This window comes from Pelodiscus sinensis, chromosome 7, assembly GCF_049634645.1.
Source record: "Pelodiscus sinensis isolate JC-2024 chromosome 7, ASM4963464v1, whole genome shotgun sequence".
NCBI classification, from domain to species: domain Eukaryota; kingdom Metazoa; phylum Chordata; order Testudines; family Trionychidae; genus Pelodiscus; species Pelodiscus sinensis.
The window spans coordinates 22,709,851-22,734,236 of NC_134717.1; the positions used below are offsets into that span (position 1 = coordinate 22,709,851).

Genomic DNA, 24,386 nt, shown 5'->3' on the forward strand with positions numbered 1-24,386 from the left:
AGACTGCATCAGAATTGGGGTACCATTATGCTAGAAGTTATTTTGTAAAACAACATATGTCTACAAGTTTAGGTATATGTTCATTTCTGGAGTGTTTACACCAGACTTTTTTATATTGGAGTGGATGGTCAATCAATACACCATGTAAATGATAGCATTTTGATTTTTAATTTCCTGGTTTCTTCCTCAGAAAAATGGCAGCTTTTTAGCTTTGTTTATCTTGCCTTTTATTTACACATTGTTAGTTCAAATTGTATCCTATGTGTTATGGAACATCTCTGTTGGGAGATTATGGGCCTGAACATGGGGTCTTACTCAGCAGGGCTCAGAACAAGTGCTACAGGCAGTTGAACAGATGGCTTCTAACCACCTTTGTTTGCAATACTCTGATTTTGTGGCCACTCTCCACTGGGTGATCTGAAGGTGTAAAATGATGACCTAACTTGTGCCAACTGCTGACAGCCTCAAGGAGCTAATGGAGCAGCTGTGCATTACTGAAGTCACTGGGATACACTGGTTATGCCCTTTTGCACTGTCTTGCAGGAAGAGTGTGTGGCATAGGAGCCACTAAGTCAGCTGTAAGTAGCTAATGGGTCTCCCTCACATGGGCAACCTTCGGTATCTGTTAGTACTTTTGAACTGGCGGAGCCCTAGGACATGTCTACAGTGGGGAGTTATTTTGAAATAATTCCCCTTATTTTGAAATAACTATGAGTATGTCTACACTACCCTCCTAGTTCGAACTAGGAGGGTAATGTAGGCATACCGCACTTGCAAATGAAGCTCGGGATTTGAATTTCCCGGGCTTCATTTGCATAAGTGGGGAGCCGCCATTTTTAAAACCCCGCTGGTTCGAACCCCATGCAGCGCGGCTATACGGGACACAAACTAGGTAGTTCGAACTAGGCTTCCTAGTTCGAACTACCGTTACTCCTCATTTCACGAGGAGTAATGGTAGTTCAAACTAGGAAGCCTAGTTCGAACTACCTAGTTCGTGCCCCGTGTAGCCGCGCTGCACGGGGTTCAAACCAGAGGGGTTTTAAAAATGGCAGCTCCCCGCTTATGCAAATGAAGCCCAGGAAATTCAAATCCCGGGCTTCATTTGCAAGTGCAGTATGCCTACATTACCCCGCTAGTTCGAACTAGGAGGGTAGTGTAGACATACCCAAGGTGAGCATCCACACTAACACACCTGTTATTTTGAAATATTTTTTTTTTTGTTTATTTTGAATGTTTGTTATTTTGAAAAAATTACTCCTGCTCGTGAAGCAGAATAAACTTATTTCAAAACAGTTATTTTGGGAGTTATTATTTCTAAATAATTTATTTTGAAATAACCTGGTAGTACAGACATAGCCCTATGGTTCAAGAGTAGCGTTTGGAGAAAGGTGGTAGGTCAAGCAATCTGTATGCAAATCTTAAATTGCTGATGGATTGTGAGTGAACTAGTACATTCCATTTCATACAAGGTGGACAAGTGTTTGAACATTAGGCACTACTGTTCATTGCACGTCACTGCAGCCAAGGGTAATTTACCATGGCTTCACATAAGACACCTGTGAACCAACACTGTTTTTTTCAGTCTGTTCTTTGATGCCCAAACATCCTCACCCCACAATCTGAGTTTCTAGTTTAGTTGGCCAGTTGCCAGAGTAAACAGAACCTGTGGCTGAAACTCCCTCCTTTCTCAGACCCTGGTAGTCAGATTTTTTTCTTATCCTTGGTTCCTATCTGCTCCTCCAGTGAGAGACCCAGCAAGTGGTGATGGAGTTCAGGGCAGGCAGCACTGAAAAGCTATCTCCAAAAAGAGAGAGTCACAACAGCAGTATTGAGAGCTACTGTAGCTACCACTCAAAGAAAATTACACTATTTGAGGTGTGTGGGAGAACCAGGAGGTGAAGTACTTAAAAAGGGAGAAGAGAACTGACCCTGAGGTATGTCTAGACTGCAGGCTTCTTTCAAAAAAAGCTTTTCCGGAAGAGATCGTCCAAAAAAACTTCTTCCAAAAGAGAGCATCCACATTGCCAAAACACATTGAAAAAGTGATCTGCTTTTTCAAAAGTTAGCATCCACATTGAGTGGATGCTATCTCACATTTAAGCTGTGATTACTATGGATGGAATGGCCACTATAGCACCTGAGCTTTTTCCTCTTTCCTCTTCTTTCAAAAAAACTCCCTCTTCCGCGTCCACACACGCCTTTTTCCAAAAGAGCTCTTTTGGAAAAGGCATTCTTCCTCGTAGAATGATGTTTACCAAAGTTGGAAAGCCCCCTCAGTTCTTTCTATTTTCTTTCGAAAGAACGCAATAGCAGTGTGGACGTAATTGAAGTTTTTTCCGGAAATACAGCCATTTTGCTGGAAAAAACCCTGTAGTCTAGACACACCCTGAGATTGGGAAGAAAGGAATTTAAGTGTACAATGGGTGACTTGGAAAAGATGATGACTTGACAAGGACAAGGTAGGGGAATTTAGAGACCGGAGAAAGAGGAGAACTGAGACACAGAAATGGGAAAGAGAGGAATTTGTTGAGGGAATTAATGGTGTGGGAGATGAAGGGGAGACTAATAGATTTCAGATTAAATCAGTGGAAGAGAAAGAATTAATGGGATGGGGTGGAGGAACAATTAATGCACTGAAGAGTGGAAGAATTAATGGAATATGGACAAAAGATTGATATATATGTGTGGAGGCAACCAATGGGGAGAACCTGCACTAGCACAGTGTTGAGAAAGTATTATATGAGCTACATGAAATGCTATTTGGTTTTCCATCTGCATTAACCCCAGTGCCACACACTGAAGAACAACCAAGATTTCTATACCACTTAGTTCATAATCTGGGTTCACAGTAATTTACCATGCCATCGCAGAAGTGTCAAGTGCAAGTTGCAACCCTCACTACACTATTCTGGCCCAGTAGATAAACCTGTTACCAATCTGTCTAGAGTAGCTCAAGAGTGTTAGTACCATCCTTAGGGCAGACTGTTAAGAAACAAGACATAAACCCCAAAGTGGTTTTAAGTTTTATGCTTAGATACAGTATCAAATGTGAACCCCTCAAGTAGTATAACAGCATTTGCATGAAGTCACAGATAGTACCTTTTGGTACCTCAGTCTGTCTTGCCATGTAGGCAAACTTGCCTTTCTGATAGATGGTCCTTTTCACTAAAAACCACAACAATATTCAGGTTCATCCCAGTCTCAAAGGCCCAGTCACTTACCCCAGGTCAACTGCCCCAGAGATCTTATGCCAATCTTATATAAATTAACTAAAGATTTATTTATAAGATTAAAGCACATAAACATACATGTCTTAGGTTCCAAAAAGTAATTGAAGCTGCTGTAAAATGCAAGTTCTATATATTCTGTTGGGGTAACTCAGGCGAAGTAGCTGGGGATCTCGTGCTTATGCTTAGAAAACTTGCCTTCTCAAAGTCCAAACAACACAGAGATCCAGTTTCTTCTATTTAGGGATTTTTATTCCCCTTCTCTAGAGTCTTCATACACATCTCCACTTCATGCGTATGGATGGAGCAATCAGCACTGTCCATGGCTGTGTAAAAATGACTCATTTGGTTGCAGTGGGACTTTGAGTGGGTAGGACTTAACTCCTTCTATAGGAAACCTGCCAATTAATGTTTCTTTCCTATTTGGTGAGTTACACTGTTATTGAGGTGTACAATGCAAACACGCAATATAACCTTATGACATGGAGTATAGATGTTAAGTGAGAATAACACGTGCAGCAATTTACAAGCATTTCATAAAGTCTAAACACATTCTTATAAACCTAACATCTGTTTTAACAATGCTAACACAATAATGAGCCAGACTGTTTTCTAGCTACTCATTTGTCAGTGTTCAGTTGGAGCTCAGCAACTGCTCTGCCAACATCACACCTATATTCAGATTAAAGCATTCACTGATTATCTACTCCTCCTGCAATGAGGTGTAACAGTTAATCCGAACTAAGGATTTAGTTCAGATTAACTTCTGACTGCCACATGTAGCTGCAGGCATTCAGTTCAAACTAAGTGGATTTAAAAATGGCACCCACCTGGGAACATGCAAATGAAGCCCGGGATATTTAAATCCCGGGCTTCATTTGCAAGTTTGAATGCCTATATTAGCCACCCTAGTTCGAACTAGGGGGTTAATGTAGACATACCCTTGGTGATCAGGATAGCTGGACTATCCTCTCGATTATTTACTTCTTTGCCTCACAGGTGGGCCCTGCTGCTAGCTTAGTTCATGGACTTATGCTACTCTCAGATCTGTATTCAGTGATGGGAAGAAAGATCCATAGGTCCTTAGCTTCTGCCATTATACTGTTTTTTCAGCCACTAAAGGAGACTAGTAATTTCTTACATGCTGCCGAAAGTACATAAGTTCAATGAAGCCTTTTTCTGTGGCTCTTCCTTCCTCATATCATTACTGGCAGCAATGGCAGCTGAGCTCTGCTCCATGTTGTGCTCCATAGGATTGAGCCCCATTTCCAGCTGCCTGTCCTGAACCACTTCTGCAATAATGGAGAAAGTATCACTGTTCACAGCAGCTATAAGCTGCCTATTATATTTAACCTGAGATGGAAACATAGAAAAAAGCTGTTTCCGTACCTCTTCCTCTCTACTGCAGGCATACCTTTCTCCAACCTTCATAACTCCTCACACTTACCTATGGAGGTGACAGAAGCAGCTGCATCCTATATAACCATCTCTCCCTTCCACATGCCCTGTTCTCATACATTGGATGCAGAATATATGTAATGGTTCAATGTAATTGGGACAGCAGTGAACACATTGTTCAAGGCACTAAAACAGTTTGAGATTTTTTTCTATTAGACCTGTGATTTTTGCTCTATCCAAGTGTAATATGTATGATATGTTGGTATAAGCCATTGATCTGACTGGCTTCCTCTGTTCTCCAAAAAAATCAAAACACCGTTTCTGTATATATTCCACAGTTACAATGGATATTCAGAAATGGTTGGAGTTTCACCAGAAATAGAAGGAGTAAGCCAAGTGCACATGCTACAATCGGAAACAGGCAGTGCTGGAAATCATATACTAGTGAGCTTAAATTACAGTCAACTGAAAGTGGAATTACTTAGGTGTGTGAACTTGTATAAATGTGAAATTAATAGTAAAGTATCTGCATACAGTTTTTTGGCATGTTTCATGTCCCCTCTACTTGCTCAAAGTCATAAAGTGTATGAATGGCATTGTATGGGTAATGATTCTGAATTTTGCACATAGCTTGACTCATAGCTCTTCTGTGACATTGCTAGAAAACAGATTAAATCATAGCTCATTTCTCTTTCATTATTCTGACAGCGATTCTCATTTGTTCAAAAAACTTCCCTTTTGCCATCAATATCTCATATTCTATCACATTTTGGGAGTGTTAGCATGTTTCAGTTCTGAGTGCCGAGCAAAAAACATGTCCCGCACCTTAGCCAACTCATTACAGTGAACGTCCTCCCTAGATAACAAATATCAGAACAAGCATACATCAGCTTTAGATAATGCACTCCCCAGTTCATTTGCTGGGCTATATTATTTCCAGTGAAGAATCAACATGGGAGCCCATTTGGTGATGAGAAGCCAAAATGAGGCTCTAATTCAGACCTATATGGGTCAAAATATATATGAAACATTGAGCATGTTCGGCAGAAGAACAACTCTGATAATCCCTGGGCACAACTAGAATTGTGAAAATAAAAGTGCTTGATAAATCAAAACAAAAACTGTAACCAGCCACAATATTACTATCCTTCTCTTAAATGTATGTGCCATGCCTGGTACATATTTGGAAAATAAATGATAAAACCCAGATTCTCAGCTGCATCACAGCCACTTTGAGCCATATAATTGGTAGCATCTGTAAATAGGTGTAGCTGTAAATAGGTGTAAAAGGTTCCTCCTTGAGTGCGGGAATCCTTCAGTAATGTACAACCAGCATAACAACTCCTGTCTCCTGTCCTCTGCCTTCTACCAACTACTGCTACAATGGATGCTGTAGTGATCCTTTGGGGCCATTGGCTGCCCGAACATACACCTGGATAGCAGCCCCATGATCAGAACAGCAGGAAAGTACAAAGGGCACTTTTGCACATGCAATCTCTTCCTAAAATGCTCTTTGTGCTGTAATTAATGATTAAAAATTCAGATAAAATTGGAAAAGTTACAGTAGGCATGAGCCTTAAAAATGTAGAAGACAAAGAGTTATGCAGTATTCAGATGATTTTATCTAACCAATGTTTATATGTAATACTATTGTAGAAAGAGACAAGATGTTTATTTTTATATGATAAGCACTGAAATCACAAAGTTTATTAGCTTTGGGCCAGATCCTGCTCATATTGAAACCATCTGATGTTTTCCCTTTGATTCAATGGGGGGGGGGGGGGGGAATTAAATACTCTGAAGATTACAGCATTTTTTAAATGTTGTAATCTTCACATATTTTAAAATCCATGCATGACTGGGGTTTGACAATGAGAGTGGAAACTACTAGCTGTGTCCTTTTTTATTACACTTGTTTTCTTCGTGAGAGTGCATATGCATTTGTGTATGTGCGTGTGTACACAAGCTTAGTCCTCAGGTGGAACTGTGGTTCCTGGGCTTTCGTTCTCGAAGCTGTTATTCTGGAAGGGAATGGAGGCAGCTGTGTTTACAGCTCAAGTCTTGGCATACATTTACCAGAATCTATTATTCATATCATTCAGTATCAGGGAGAGATCTCAGGCCACCTGTCTATCTGACAAATTCACCCTTTTGTGAGCTTTCTGTTCATAGCAAATTATGTTCACATTGATGAATTGAGTTTTTATGAGCATTACTAACTAACATTCTCACAGAAGGCCAGGGGCAATACACTGAAAGTGTTTCTGGTCCACAAGTAAATGTTAAAAAGAAAAAAAACCTGCCAGTATTTAAAGACAATTTGCCATGGAGGGATACTTGGAATATTTGGCAATGCCTTAATATTTATACATTCAAGACTCTCTACAAATTAATGCAAAGAGTATTCTTATAACAAACAAAACCATAGGAAAAATTATTCTGTGTTATTCTCTGTGATAGTAAAATATTTCTCTTTTCCCTCTATGTATTAACAGTTAGTAAGACAGAAATACACCTCTTTGTGAGGCATCTATCAATCTCTTAAAGAGAAACTTCTATTAGCTACTCCTCCTTTACATGGCTATAAATTATTAGTTAAAACACCTGAAATAAAAATATGTGTTATGAGGAAAGTGAATGAGGAAGAAGGAACTTCAGGAGAAAATTAAGGCTGAAAATCCCCCACGTGGTCCGTGAGTCCAAGCCAAGAACTTCAGTAGAAATGAAGACTTATCTGACCTTCAGATAATCTGTCTCTGGATTAATTCCTGTTACAGTCAGGGGCTGATGGCAGCTGCATGCCATATTAAGATCTAGGTCGAATCTCCATACAACAGGTGATTTGACTACAAAGTGGCATTTTTTTCCTAAGTGTAGCCCTCTTCCTCATCCTACCATCCTAATCTATTTTAAACTAAGTCAAACATAGAAACCTCTGAGAATGAATAACTGGTGTGTAAAAGTTGCTGCAAAGAAAAAGCCATTAGGGAAATGGATGGACTTGCCTATTGGTGTAGCCAGTCACGCATATACCAAACATGAAAAATCAGGAGGACGCTCACTAGAAAATATGTTTTCCAAGAACCCTACAAAATTATGGTGTCATTCAGAACTACAGAATACTGATGGTAGTAGCCATATTTCTTAACATCAGATTATTATTTTTTCAACGTGAAGATGATCAAATATGTAGTAAACATTATTTAAATCATCTCCTTATGAATTAACACCTCATAGAGAAGCCTACTAGATATCATCATGGATGAGGAAGCCATGCATGATATTTCCCTATTGCAAACACTTCATGTTCTTTCCACATTTTGGTACCTGTGACTACCCAGTGAAGTCTGTGGTTAACTTGTGTTCATTGCCAAGGGACTACAGTGAAAGAACACGGAATTAGCATTACTGATTCTGTTATTGTTTTTTACTTCTGCACAATATGAAGTTGAGAAGCTTTGGTTTGATGAAGCAGCATTATAGATATGATTAGAATACATATCCCTCCCATAGCCAGATTTATCACACTCACATTTGTGGAGCAAAAAAACCAGGCTGTGTAACCTGGCCTGTTTGCCCATTTATGCTCAGAGATCTGCAGGTAATGGGAAGTTCTCCTGTCATATCTTCTTGAGAGTCAAATTTGTATCTAGAAAGGTGTTTCTCAATCCAATAGATTGTATCAAGTTTACATTTTGAATTTGGTCTTTGTTTGGATTGTAATCTTATGCTTCATTCACATAGCCAAGCAATTTATAGATCACCATTTTGTACACTGAAAGCACTTCATCATCACTTCTGGAATAGCTGAAAGCTTTTTAAAGTTGGCCATGAATGGCAGAGCATTGTTCTTTTTCCTTTTTTTTTTCTTTAAACCATGTGATAGGCATCTTCAGCAGTGTCAAACAAATTTGTAGAACTGGTGATTAGGCGCCCAAAGAGCATAATATATGCATTATTAATTAAAGAAGGTAAGTTTGGCTAATTGTCATTTCTATACAGTAGCACTGCACTAAGATACATTTTAACAATCTATAAATAATTGATATTTTTTTCTTTTCATCTTCCTTCCTAGTTTGCATAAAACTAATGACTTAGTAAATGTTACTCACTTCAAAATATTCCACTGTTCCTATGAAAATTAAACTACCATCTAACCTTAGCAAATAAGGAGATTTTTCTTTTTAATATGGGTTAAAAAGAGAGGAAATATAACACTTGTAACAAAAATCTGGTTCTGTGAAATCCAGATGAGAACCATAAATAATATAAAAAGTGAGCAGTAAGTGTAATACTTTAATAAATAGATTTTTGACTTTAAAAGAGATGTAAAAAATCAGAAAAGTTGAGATGTTATTGTGTTCCTCAAGTTATCAAAATACTCATGTTCTTTGGTCACTTTAAATGGGATAAGACTACAGCACATACACACAAAAGATAGATCAAGGAAATGTTCACTGTGGAGTGAAAATATTTTCAGTACCTATGAAATAACTGCATGTATAATCCCATAAATCAGGTTAGCTGAGGATTCAAAATTCTTCGTAAATGAGGTGTTTTGGTATAGTTTCTGGTTTCTTTGTTAATATGTTCAGAGTACCTTGCTGGTTCCTTGAAATGAAGGATTTGCCACAATAAAAAGACCGTCTTCTTCCGAGTTGTCTGTTATTTTTACAAATCTACAATCTGTCAGACTACTGTATTACTACACTGGGGCTTACTCTCTAATTTTCAATGCAACTGCACACATTCCCAGAGTTATTGATGGTCTTGTGATTTTGCATTCATTTTGGACATGTTGGCTAAAAAAAATGTGAAAAGATCTATAAACTAAGGATTGTCTCCAATTTCCATATGTTGTTGTTTAAACCTACATGGATACTTACATATGCTTCATTGTGATAAAAAACAGGTTGTAAGGACTGCTTCTGTGACCTTTTTTCTCATTTTAACCCTACTGATATGTCACCCATGGCAACCCTAAACCGATTTTAATAGAGTCTATCCTATTATTCATTTAAATTGAGGTGCAAGAGCACTTAGACCAGAGAAATTTGCATTCAGCAAATGGGGATTTGATGAGCAAAAATGATAAGATATATGTTGTATAACATGCCCTATTTTGCCAGCAAATAAACAGCTCTTGAAATTGATAAACTTCAGAATATTTTATCCTCAAATGTTTATACATAAATGATTAAAATGCATTAGCAATTCTGCTTTTGAAAAAAACATATTGGGAAAACAACACAGTTGTGTTGCTTAAATTTGTAATTAACAAATTTATTACTAATTCTGTTCAGTTCTTTAATATGCTGCATTCCTGAAGAAGAACATTAATACACAATGGCAGAAAGAAGCTAATTTTAAGACTTTGGAGAAATGAATGTCTTTTAATGCTGTGTGTTTCTCTTATCTACATGCCACATTATTGTAATAAGTACATTCAGGAATAATTTCTTTTCAAATATTTTTACAAATCTTGCTCTTATTTGCATGCAAGTAAGTTGTCAGCTTAAATCTTTGAAATGCAAAATATATCTCATTTCTATATTTCATCAAGGAGCCTTTCATGTTTAATAAATTACAACTTAGATCCTCCAAGACTTTGTTTTTCATTAACTAAAAGCAAAAGGATACATTTAAAATCTTAATCACAACCTGCAAGGGTATTTGCATGTTGCTGATATTTGTCTTGATGGGACTTTTAATATTTGCAAACTAATCAGGATAGCAAGGTTATACCAATAATTTCTGCACACAATAAAAGTTTCTGTGTTTTAGTCTTTATTATAACAGACTGTGCAACTTGGATAAAACTTTAAATGTCTTAATCCTCATGTGATATAACAATCTATATGGATTTCTTTTCTAAAGAGAATGTCTTTAAGAAAGGGCACCATTTCAGAAATCCTGTAAGAGACATTTAGAAGATTTTTACATATGGACTCAGCCTGTAGAAATTACTACTGTTTGATTATGTACTGGGCAGAATCATTAACAAGACAGAGCAAGTAAAGTACAATCCCTCCATCCCTTGATACTGAATAAAGACTTGTATCCACTAGGAATAGATGAGCATCTGCCTCATGTATGATTTGACCCTCAGTTTAGCCTGGAGTTTTACTAAACATCCTAGTTCATCTTGCAAAAGGTCTACTGCTGGTCTTTCTGTAATAAGGTGGGTCATCTCATCTTATCAGAGACAGAAATCCTGACAGCTGGCACTATTTCCTGATCCTGGTGGTCTCTGGGGACAACAGCAGGGTGGTATTACAGAAAAGGCAAACTTTTGCTGAACTTGCTGCTCCAAGACCTTTTATTCTGTGGAGTCGAAGATCAAATAAAAGCTAAAACAGTTCAAAATATGCAACTAATGTTGTGTAGTTAAACTGATGTAACATGCATGTTGTTTTGCAAGCTAACAGGTTAAATATGGCTTTGCTTTAAGATTCCCATCAAATTTTGTTTTTATAGAGAAATCTCTGAAAGCAGAAGGGGTTGAGGGAGGGTGAGGTAAAAAGAAATAAATCATTTAGTCTCAGGAACAGTAATCCTTGTTGAGGATTTTGGCTGATTGATATAAATAACATCGTCCCCGCCATCTGTCCGAAGAGGGACCTTTCCAGTTAGTGTTAAGCTGCAACGGCAGAATAATTAATGAATGGTGTCCTTTGTGCTGGTAATAAAGACAAGACAAATTATGTTATAATCCAACTGCTGCTCATTTGTCATAGCCAAATAAAATGTCAAATAAAAGTGAGGGGGGCACTGTGTTTGTTTAATGGACTGCAAGCTACCTGTTTGTATTGTTGACAGACAACTACAGTGTAAGGTCTGTATATGGAAGGAAATGAAGTACTGTGAATCTCATTCAGTGTTTCTGGGGTATTTTGGTGAGGGACTGCAGAGGGAGATAGTAGGGAGAGGAGGGAGAATGGTTAACATAAACACAAGTTTTAATTAGATAGCTATAATTTTTTCCTTTCTGAGGAACATTGGTTTAGATTATAGGGTGCAATGAAAATGACAGAAAATAACTTCAGAACAGACCTAATATTGCAAAGCTGTAAGAATTTGGTAGTGTTCTCATCTTGCATTTTCAGGACAGATATATTCATCCAGTTGCTAGGAAAATCAAATAATGAAAACATAGCTGGGATTTAGTACATTCCAGTGGGAATTACCTATGATAGAGGGCAGGGCTGCACTTCCTCAGAACATGCTCCTGCTGTAAAAATTCACAAACCTGGCATTCATACAGGCATCTGTCGCTTGCTCTAATGCCAGTTCATAGTATACATACAAACATCTGCTTCCATGCACAAAGGGATACAGAACGCTTGACAGGTCTGTGTTAGCAGGGTTCGCAATGCCAGTTCTTTATGCAAAAACCCTAATGCTTCCCGTCAAGCCATTAGAAGTGATACAATCAGCCCAGGCCCCATTAAGCCATCAGTGTCCACCTGTGATAAAGATGGCCATTTGTTTTCTTAAAGCCCACTTAATGTCTGCTTAACTCAATTTGTCAGGAAATGTAGAACAATTTCCTCACAGCCTGAAATTTGGTAGTGGTTCAAAGTCAAAAGGCCAGGTCTAGTCTTATTCAAATGATATAATGAACAGTCTTCAAATCTAAGTCTCCCTTGGGGAGATACTGTTTACTGCTGTTGTTAGAGTTTAAAATATATATATCTAATATATATTATATATATATATAATTTAGAAAAGAAAAAAAATAAAATGAGCACACTATTTTTTCTTCTTAAAAATCTTGAAACTTCTAGCTCCCAAATATGGCCAGTATTAGCAGAATTAGGTTACCTCATACTAAAGATTATAGTGGAGCAAAATGTTATGGTAATGAGTAGTTAAAAATAATTTCAATGCATTTACACATATTTTTAAAATAATCACAACTTTACATTTTAATCAGATACAAAGTATTTGCTTTTATCATGTATGGATCCTATCCTAAAGTCCTTCCTGAGGGCCCTGTTCTGTTCTCACAGAAAGCAGTAGTAATATCCTGTTGATTTCACAAAGTCCAGATTCTTCATTTCTGATGGCTTCAATGTTTTGCTCTGGTAATGATAGCTACTGTCTCAGGAAAGAAGTCAAGATTTGGCTCCTTGTTTCCTGCTGTTTTGTAAAGATTCCTGGTAAGCATTTTACTGTACAAGCAAGAACAGACAAAAAAGCCTATCTCATCTCATCCCAAATGTAATCCTCAGAATTCTTGCTGTATTTTCTTCTTTTTTTACCTTCTTCCATTATCCACATTTATACTACCCCATACAACTCTGGAAAGACTGGAATGCCAAAGTAATTCCTTAACACAGGCTTGGGGAAGGATGGCGCCCTTCTGAACAAATATAAACTCCCTGTGGCTGACTGTGCTTCCTTGTCATACACTTTTCCTTTTCGAAGAGAATTAAATGCTGGATAGAGGTCTAGCTCTCTCCTGCTAAAACATCAGATTAGCCCACAAAGAAATATGTAAAATAAATAGGTATTTCTGGTTTCAATGACATAAATAATTCTTTCATGAGAGAGTCTGTTTACGGACATACAGAGGATTGAAAAATAAAGTTTGGATCGGGAAAAAATATGTGAAGATTTTGGGGCCTTTTCTCTCTCTCTCTCTCTCTCTCTCTATATATAGATATAGATATAGATATAGATATAGATATATAATTTTGGAGATCATTTAAGAATGATAACTAGTAATTTTTGCTTCTCTGGAATGAAAGATAGGTTACGTATTGTAGCACTGAGTCTCTGATAGCTATAATTGCTGTTAGGAAGGTATGTGATGGCACTGAGTTGTGAATTTGCAGAGAAAATATCACACCATCCAGTTGCTCAGGTCTGTCTTTCTGTACAGCTATGCACAAGACTGAAACTGAATATAAAATCTCTCAGAAAAGAGCTCCACATTTTTTTCCATATTTAAATTGAAGTTTATCATGAATCACAATCATCTCTACTGGGATCAGAATTTCATGATTACTTATTAAAGTCCTAAGTCTAATTAACCCTTAAAACTAACAATAAGCATCCCTCTTTTATAATGCCCAGCTGATTGTACATTCTCTAGGCATGCAGTACCTAAGTCAGATGCTTCTTTGTTATAATTAGGGCAGCAAATTTTGTCTTCCGTTTAGTATTTGCTGTTACATATTGCATGTAATGTATGGCACTGTTAAGGGAAAAAAATTGGAGTCAAAGTGACTGGAAAGTTAGGTCTGGTCTGTAGCACTGTGAGATTGTTGACATCTGCCGAGGTTGGAGAGCTCAGTAAGCAGGAAATGGGGTGTCACTCTGAGTGGTAGTTTACCATTATCCTGGCATCCTAATGAAGTGTCTGCAGTGCACAGAGCTTCTGGATGGCATCTTAACGCACGGCTAAGCAAAAGCACTTCTCTCCTTGTCACTGTCATCCATCTGCCTGCACCCTACTGTAGCCAATGGGATGGAACCATGCTACAATGTGCTATAAGCCATTTAGAGTTGCACATTGCATAATCAGTCCCATCAAATATGTAAAAAATGACTATTTTTGGTTATTTCCCTCAAACGCTGGCACCTGGAGTTTGATACATTAAAGTTTAAGTTTTGTAAGTGCTGTTTTCCCATTAATTCCACATATATTTTTGTTAAATGGGATTGAGTTGCAAACTCATTGTCTTAAGTCTTGCTAATGGATTGCAAGAGTTGTATGAATATTCATTGAAAATTCCACTCTGTATCACATTTGGTGAATTCATCAATTGGATATATAAAAAGGTTTCTTATAATGTTCATTTTTTGCAACATCTATTACCAAAGCATGAATAAAAAGTAATCAATTTGTGATCTGAATTTATTCTCCTTACAGCAAACATTAGTTAGTTTGCACACTTCTTATGGATTTTTTTAAAGATGGTAGTATTTCACAAAGTATATATGTAATAAGATTTGCACTCTCTATGGCAGATGCTTAAGATTGGGACTTTAATGTTACATAAAATGAAAAAACCTTTTTTTTCAAATGATATTAAAAAGGACATTGATATGAAGAAACTGATTTTTAAAAAATCTGACTTTGTATTTTTAACTACAATGGTCTTTATTTTGCATACTGAAATCTATTAATTGCAATTGGTGTGGTGGGCACCCAGTCCAGCTGAAAAATCAAGCTAACATGTATTCTGTCTAAAGTAAATTCTCATATTCTGATAACACAGAGGCACTTGATAGGATATGAGGTTAAGTTAAGCACTTTACTATGGGAGCACTTCTAAAATGGGCAAGGGCAGGACAAACTGGCTAAATCGGGTGTTTTATTTACATAAACAAGAGAGCACAACATAATTTAGTTTCATCAGGAATTTTTCACAGACATTAAAACTATAGCAAACATAACAGCAGGGATGCTTGCACAGCAACACAGTGGGGAAGCTTGCAGAGCGTCTGCCCACACTATGGCTGGCAGTAGCCAGCACCATAAGTCTCACAATTTCATTAGCACTCAAAAATCCACCTAACCCACTCAGTTCTGATTAAACAAAAAAACAAAAACAAAACCTAGCAGTTGAATCAACTGTGAATTGTTAGACATACTCTCGGGTTACAGAATTTGCTGTGGCAATAGCATGTGACATTTTGAACACAGCATAAAGTTTATCCCCCCTCCCCCCCCAAAAAAAGTGAGAAGAGCAATATAAAAAACTAGGAAGGAAACACTCTTAAAAAAATCTTAGTGTTGGGGACAGCTCAATAGTTCACTATTTTATGCAGAATCATATAGCACTTTTTCCCCCAGTAACACAAGATACTAAGGTTCAACAGGACAAAAAGAAGCAATCATGGCTTGAAATAAAATTAAGTATTAATGTGAGCCATAAATGCCAGTTTAACGTTAAACATGCACAAGTAACTGAAGCTGCTGGTAAAGGGAAATGGGTACTGTAGTAAAACTACACAAAGTAAGTCAGTCATGAATAATGCAGCAGGTCTGAGGAGGGTCATAGGTCAGACTCCAGTACCTTACAAAATAATGAATGCATGTCAGGTTAGAGACATACATCCCTTCCTAGAAAATGTGAGTTATTAGAGATAAACCTTGGACTTCCTGTTCTAAAACAAAGTGATGTGTTGTAAACAGCTACGTCCAGTTTAAATTAATGATTAAAAGAAAGATTCAATGGGATTTGTTTAAGTATTCTTTATGGACATGAGAGCTAAAGGTTACTTTCTTTGTTCATTTTCACCCAGCCACTGTTAATGTTACAGGCACATCATGTTTTCTTCCATGTTCAAATGTTTATCCAAAGCTCATTTGCAAAAGAGCCTATATAATATTAAATACTTTGTAGTGTGTTTAATGCATTCTTTGTTTAAACATAAACAAAAGTATCGCTACAGTCCTGCTTTTTTAGAGAACATTATTTTTAAATCCAGTAACCCAATTTTGAAATATATGTACTAGCAAAATAAATGTACCATCTGCAATTCACATAAAGCTATCTTAATTTGCTAAATTTGTTACATTCTCCTATATGTCTCCTAAAATGCTTAAAAAAAAAGAGGAGGAACACTAACTGTCCTCCCTCTTTATTATCTATATGTCATTTTGGGTTGTTTTTATTCATGTTTAAACAATTTAGATAAAAGAAAATAACTTTTTAGAAATTACTGATTATTTTAACAAATAATTTTTGTGATGATAAGTTGTGCCTTTGTACTATTTTAACTTTAAAAAACTAGTCTATTTCATATTCTGAACTTAGCTGTACAATTTAAAAAACTAGTGTCATATCGACAAAATGTCTTCCCTTTCTTTATCTGGTATATTAATAGGCTTTATTGGGCAACAGATACTTGGTGATACCTCTTTGATAATAATTTACAGAAATCTTCCAGTAGGATTGCCCTCCCCTTCTCTTTAGTTTGATAAAAAGGCATCTATGAAAAAAATCTTTTCAATTAGAAAAATGAAAGAAGAAAATCTTTAGTGATGTTAAAGTGGAATTCAAGGATTTGGGGCAGAAAAGAAAATGCACAGGTATTTCAAAATCAAGAATAAGAACTTACATTCGATCTACTGTTAAAGGTTGCATCGGCAAGGTCAAGAGCAGAGACAAGTCTGACCACTAAGATTGAAAAAAGCAACAAGGTTTTTAAAAAAGTAGACACTTTATCAACTTCAGTTGATAAAGTGGGAGAAAATTTTCTATAACAAATACCAAAAAATAAAGCATATATTGCTTTTAAAAAAAACCAAGATTAAGAATTTTAATGAAAAAGTAGCCAATATTTTCATGGAACTATAAAAGGGAGCACTGTGGTAAAAAGACTGGGCTCAGCAGCTTTGTGTGGGAAATGGTGAAATGTGACTGTGATTTATAATGAGAAAAGGTATCTACAACATACAATTTTCTACCTAGCTGCAAATAATAATTCATAGTGATGTCCCTTCCAGATAAAATACCTTTGCTGTGTAAGACCCATGTGGTAAAATGATCATGATAAATGTCAGACCAATGCAGGTAACGGCTTTACAAACCATTAAGATTAGCTGGCTCTTTTTTTCGATGATAACAGTAACCATGCTGTGACTCTATGTGGTAATAATATCTCAGTACTGATAAATGCCAGAGCCAGGCAGAGGTGTTTATCATTCCCAGTTCAGAAATGCTGACTAAAGTTACCACATGTTGCCTGTTTTTCCTCTTTTACAATAGGCTAACAATTAACCAATAGGCCGAATCATAAAATAATTTTATGCACCATTTCTTCTAGAATTTCTGTTCTTTAGCAATTGGTTAATTGTCTCCCACCCTATTTCCTACTGGCCAGGTCTTTGGTTATGCACTTTAAAAGAGAGTAAGAGTCTGCCTTTAGTAATGAGCTGATTAGGTATTTTAGCATCTCATTGTGCACTTATGAAATGCTAAATACCTTATGAATTATATCCATATAAGAATCACCCTCCTGAGCTCTGAAATGCAGCCACTTCTGGGATGGATGGTGACATCCAGGTAGACATCTGGGCAAATCAACATAAGGTGGGGAACGGAAAAATTTCTCTACAGAAGCCATTTTTCCAAGAAGTATTGTGCACTCAATAACATACAAGCATCCGGAGCGTTGATTTGTGTTGTTGGGCTTCTTTCATAACTCTAGTTTTTAAAAATCCCAGGATACATTTAGAGTCGAGATAAGTCGGTACATCTGTGCTTAAACACAGGGAACTCTCTGGAAAACAGAATGGAAAATACTGTTGAGTGATATCAGTTGAAAGTATAACTGCTAAAGTTTTATACAATTTTGGATAGTGACTTCAATTCAGTTCTCACAGGACAAGGTGTCAAATGACAAAAATAGCCACCACTTTTGACAGCCTCAGCAGAAAGGCCGATGACTTTGAGTTTAGATTACTGAACTTTGAGATTGGACTACCTTCCAATTGGGTGCTCCCTAGATATCATGGTCAAAATAGGGCTGTGCACAGAAAACTTCTATCTGTCCTCCATACCCATGTCTCATCTGTGAATAACTTCATTCTCCAGGCTTGTGAGTCTCCCAACCTTACCTGAAATTATATTCACGTGAAATATTTTAAAAGGAAAAAAATAATCTATATGTTAATTATTCTGAAGCCTAGGCTTTTCTCAAAACACATTGTAACACCTATTAACAAGAAAAGGAGTTAAGGGCATGTGACAAAGAAAGGATAGAGTTTCCTAGTAAGAGGCTACTCAATTAAAGTCAGTTTAAATTATGGATGTTTGGTTGTATATATTTGCTTTTTAAATGATAAAATCATCAGGGTGGAAACTGAGTTTTCATGTGTTTTTGTGCAGCACCTAGCACAAGATGGCTCAACTCTGATTGGAGCATTTGGATTCTAGAACAATATAAATATTCAATACTAAAATAGATTTTGAATTATAGATGATAATTAAACCATACACGGTCAGATCAAAAAGGAATTCTTGGGTTATCTAGAACTTGTAGTATGCAAGATGTTTTCTCTATATCAGGCCTACAGGCATTTTATCTAATCTGTTCCTAAATGAAATCACAGTTGTACATATCTCTGTTTTAGTAGCAACATCTCATGCAAATAAATGCAAATAACACAAACATAAGCCATATGTAGAATGTATGTCCTTGAAACTATGACTCACACTAAACTACAATGCTTATCCTGACCAAGATAGTAGTAACGTTCCTACTCCCATGTTCTTTTGTCACCAGTTATATCTTGATAACACCAATTGTTTTCTACCAAAAGGCAATTTAAAAGGATGGTACCGATACAACCAGTTCTAGAAGATAGATTAAAAAATGGAATTTCATGCAGCCAATTGCTGATTTCTAAAAAGCATGAATTAAATCATAATATTAAATTTATATCTGTGACTGTATGGATCAGATGCATGATATAGAAAAATTAGAGGTAAAGTGAGGAAAGCGCGCTAATAGATGTGGTCAGAGGAGTGAACAGAAAAAAAAGATAGCAAAGATTACAGCATTAGTCAGTTTTAGGAAGTGCCAGCTGCAGCTCCTAGTGCACTGGTGGAATGCTGTTTCAGAATAGGAAACTCCATTTCATAAGAACGCTAGTTACTGTTCACAGGTAGGCCAACTATGGAATAATTTGCATTTGTACCAAGCCAAATGGTCTATTAAAATAGGCACATAGCCTACAAAGTCAGTTTTCTGATGAGAAAATGTTTCATGCCCGTTCAAAAGATCTTTATGCATTCCTTTCAAGCTATAAGGTAGGCTCTCCATCAACATTTCAGATGGGAAGACATTCTAAGATGGCTATACTTGTATCCATATTAACAGTGACTTCTAATTTAAGCTGTAGTTGCTAAGATGTCTGGCATAAATGTAAGCATGCAATCTCCTAAAGTGATACTCAAATCTTATACTTTTTTTTGTTTTTCCCCATCAGAAAATTCAGACAACAACACTCGAGTTAAGTCCATAAGGCGTCTTGTACAGGAGCTCCCTAGGCCAAACCGTGACACAATGAAAATCCTCTTTGAACATCTAAAAAAGTAAGTTAAGCTAAGAGCACTAAAGAAGCCTGATTTGGGGGGAGAGGGAGGCGGTGGGGGAGTGGGGCCTATGGAAGCTAGGTGTCCAAACCGTTCTCAAATATCTAACAATTTCAATGCAAGATAGTCATTTTGAAAAACTGAATATGATTACCAGATATGTACATATATGCTCCCTCTACTCACAAGAACTTCTGTAAGGCTAGACTTATATACTCAGTGTATTCTATTAGCAAATGGAACAGTTGTGTTTCTCTTCACATGCGGCGAGACACTTTGGATTACTGTACACTAGGTTATGCTGAATTATACAATATAGCATTGCCCAGAATAACCAAGGATGCATATTTGCGGTTGGTTTTGTAAGTTACAGGTTAGTAAATTCTCCTCCCGTTTCTTTTTTCCATGTTTGAGATATGCAGGCATGCCAATGGGAGGAGTGGGGAGATCAAAGGGGGCAATTTTCCTGGGGTCCAGACCATCCCTCAAAAGGGCCAGGGGCTCTTGGCCACCATTGCTACTGCATCAACAGTGGTGGCCATTGCTCAGGACCTTTTAAATCAACATTGAAGTCCCGGGCAGCGCACTTCTGGCGAGGCAAAGGGCAGGCTGGAGGATGCTAGCCCTGAGCCCTGCTCATTCTGCTTGAAGCCCTGCACTTTCCAGGAGTACAAAGCCTCCCCCCTTGCCCAGTTGTCAGGCTCCCTGTAGCTATGCACAGAGCAAGGTATGTCATCAACAAGTTTCTATTCATATAAATGGCTCTTGTGCATCCATAAGTCATAAAAAAGACCTGCAGTTTACATGGGAAATTAGCTGTTCTACCTTGTAGTGAAGTTCAGTGTAGTTCAGAATGCCTGCACAAGCCCTTAGGAAAGATTTTAAGTGCCCTTCTCCTCTGGCAAAGTTGATGAGCTACCACGTTCAGATACTATGGTTATGGATGTGGCTTATAAATCCAGATTTGTAAAAACAGCATTGTTGTGTTCTATGTTTATCATCTCTTGGCAATTTGCATAGTCACTGTACCCAGTTTACAAGAGAGAAATATGACAGCCTTACAAAAGCAACCTGAGGTCTGATGTTCGAGCTGGGCTTGCTTGCTTGCTTGCTTTCTTAGTGGTAATGAAGTTTCTGAAGGCAGTTTTTAAAATGGTCTGAAAAAAGGAAAAGGATCTATCATTTTCTACAGAAATTAGAAAGTGTACATCTGTTTGTTTCCTAGTGTCCCCTTTCCCCGCATCAGTTCTGCCCTGACATCAGTTCTGATCTATCCGTTCCCCCCTTCAATGGTGCCTTGCTTCCAGTTCCAGGGGTTCTTCTCACTCTCTCTCACTCTCTTTTAACTAACCTGACATTTTTAGGACGTTTTTCCTAATGTCCAACCTAAACTACAGTTTAACCCCACTGATTCTCATTCTCTCCTCAAAGGTTAACAAGAACCATTTTTCTCCCTCCTCCTCGTAACCTTTTATGTTCTTGAAAACTGTTATCATGTCCCCTCTCAGTCTTCTCTTCTCTGGACTAAACTAACCCAATCTTTTCAATCTTCCCTCAAAGGTCATGTTTTCTAGACCTTTAATTATGTTGGTGCTCTTCTCTGGACTTTCTCTAATTTGTCCACATCTTTCCTAAAATGTGGCACCCACAACTGGACATAATGACTCCGGTTGAGGCCTAATCAGAGCAGAAGAATTACTTCTTATGTCTTGCTTATGACATTCTTATAATACATCCCAGAATGAAGTTTGCTTTTTTTTGTAACAGTATTACACTGTTGACCTGTATTTAGCTTGCAAACTACTTTGACCCCCCAAATCCCTTTCTGTAGTACTTCTTTCTAGGCAGTCCTTTCCCATTCTGTAGGTGAGAAACTGATTGTTCTACCTAAATGGAGTACTTTGCATTTGTCCTCGTTGAATTTCATCCTATTTACTTCCTACCATTTCTCCGGTTTGTCCAGACTATTTTAAATTTTAATACTAATCTTCAAAGAATTTGCAATCCCGTCCAGTTTGGTATTGTTTGCAAACGTTATAAGTGTACTCTCTCGCTACATCTAGACTGCTGCTTTTTGGGGGGGGGGGGGACGGTATGCAAATTGTGGAGCATAAATCTTTTTCAGATTGTTTTTTCGGAAGAGGCTTTTTTGAAATTTGACCTGACTACATAGGGCCAAATTTCAGAAAAACCTCTGCTTTTGGAAGAGCCCTTATTCCTCATAAAATGTGAGGAATACAGGGCTTCTGAAAAAGCATGTCTGTTCTTCATCAATAAATGTCATAAGAGCAGACGTGTTCCCTGGACGCGGCAGAGATTTTCTGGGATACTGGAGTTATCCCGGAAAAACTCCGTAGTCTAGACATAGCCTCTGTGACATTTTCTAAATCACTGATGAACATATAGAACAGAAAAAGACACAAAATTGGTCCCTGTAGGATCCTAACTCAATATGCCCTTCCAGCTTGACTGAGGCAGCCACTGGGCTCTGGTCAGGTCTCCTTTCTTCCCCTTCCTTTGTCCCAATAATGGCATTAGCTTCTGAGTGGACAGGGGAAGGAGAATTCTGCCCACAGGGACTCTGATTGGCTGTTGACACCTCCACAATCCAGCTCTGGTTGTAGAAATTGTATTTTCTGGTTGTGTGACTCCGTTTGATCAGGCACAACATTAAGCACTATCTGTAGGCCAAACTATTCCTTCGGTGATTCACCTGGAGTTGAATTATTTTTAATTGAGATTGGACAGGTGTAACGGATTACAATGTAGTAAACAACAAAGGATAGAATCCAACTCTTTCTTAACTATGTTGACTCTGTAGAGATTATGAAAGTCAGAAATAGGTAACTGATCAGGTGAAGTAAGACGATGCCATTTTTCGCAGTCACTTCTCAGAGCAGAATTGCTCTTAACATAAGGTGTAGGACCTAAGTGGTTTGTAGGGCCCAGGTTTCCAGTTTTCAATTGAAACCGGCCCTGCTAACTGGGCCACTGACTGTCCAGTTGCCGGCACTATGCAGCGAGGTTGGCACATTGCCAGATAGCCTTTGTGCCATGCAGTTCCCAAGAAGCAGCCAACATGTCCTCCCTTTGGGTCCTATATAGTGGCAGTCAGAGGGCTCTGTATGCTGCCCCCGGCTCAAGCACCGCCTCCGCTGCTCCCACTATCTGGGAACTGCAGCTAATGGGAGCTGTGGAGTGGTACCTGTGGACAGGGCAGCAGGCTCTGCAGAACAACTTGGCTGTGCCACCATATAGGAGACAGAGGAGAGACATTCTGCTGCTTCTGGGAGCTACGGGAGGTAAGCACTGCCAGGAACCTGAGCCCTGCCCCCCTTCTGGGCACTAACCCTTTGCCCCATCCCTGATTCCCTTCCTGCTCTCTGAACCCTCAGTCACACCCTAGAGCATTACCCTGCATCCCAGTCTCCTCTTCTCCAGTTCCACTGCAGAGCCCTCATTCCCCTCTGCATGTGCCCCAACCTTCACCCCAGCTCTGATCCCCATCCCACCCTCCAAGCCTTGTGGTCCCACCCTTCTACATCCCAACTCTTCATCCCCAGTCCCAACCCACAATCTGCATCCCCAGTCAGAGCCCTCACCTCCCCACACACACACCCTAACCTTCTGCCCCAACCCAGATCAGCCTCCTGCACCCTGAACCCCTCATTTCTGGTCTCACCCACACCCTCAGCACCACGCCCAAACCTCTCCTACACCCCAACCTCCTGCCTCAGCCTGGAGCCTCCTCCCATACTCCAAATTTCTTGGCGCCACTTCCCAGCCTAGAGCCCCCTTCTCTGCTTCAAACACCTCTCCCCTGGCCCACCCCAGAGAGCTGCATTCCTGAGCCAGAGCCCCCTGCCTCCTGCATCCCAAGCCACTGCCTCAGCCTGGAACCTCCTCCCACAATCTGAACTCCTCATTTCTGGTCCAACCCCAGATCCCAGCTGGAGTCCTCTCCACCCTGCCCCCCGAGCCAGACCAGTGAAAATCAGTGAGCGAGTGAGGTTGGGGAGAACAAGCAACAGAGGTGGGGGGGGAGGGTGAAGTGAGCAGGGCAGGGCCTCAGAGTAGAGGCAGGGAAGGGGCAGTTGCTATGCTATTGGTTTTGTGAGAGTAGAAAGTTGGTAGCCCTAGTAGAGCCTTGTGCAAGCCCTTGGCATAGCGGTGAAGTTCACCAAGTATAAATAAGAGTGACTTCAACAAAACACCAAAATCAGCTTTTAACGAACGGTGGGTGGCCTTTATATTTTTCTGCTGAACCCTGTAAATCAATACATTAAGTATATGTATGTATGTTTGGCTATCAAATAAATATTGAATTGAAAAAACAATACACCTAGTTATGTGATGGCCCCATTTAATGAAGCAAACCCATAATGAGATTTTTAAAAAGTAAATTTGGCGTTGTGGAAAGGCCATTGCCCCAGTCTTCCTGTAATATATCTTGTGTATATAAAGTGACCTTTAGTGTATGATCTACAGCAAGGGAGGAGAACCCATGGCCCGATCAAGGCAAGCCAGAGCTGGATCCAACCTGCACATCGTGACTGGTGGGAGGGAGCAGCTCTGTGTTGTTCCTATTGGCTGGGAATCATGGCCAATGGGAGTGATGGGGGTGGTACTTGCAGGGAACACTTCCCTGCAACACACAGAGCTACGTGGAGGCACTTGAGCTGTCCCAGGAGTTGTTACCCCC

At 38.6% G+C, this 24,386-nt stretch overlaps 1 protein-coding gene across 4 annotated transcripts in view; it reads left to right on the top strand.

Annotated features, from left to right (window-relative positions):
- The window catches only part of ARHGAP15 (Rho GTPase activating protein 15), a 491,953-nt gene that overhangs the window by 431,494 nt on the left and 36,073 nt on the right, over window positions 1-24,386 (top strand). For all 4 annotated transcript variants that reach the window (XM_075933317.1, XM_075933318.1, XM_025191035.2 and 1 more), the window contains one exon: window positions 19,579-19,684. In XM_075933317.1, coding sequence (XP_075789432.1) covers window positions 19,579-19,684 — 106 coding nt within the window. The remainder of the gene's footprint in view (window positions 1-19,578; window positions 19,685-24,386) is intronic.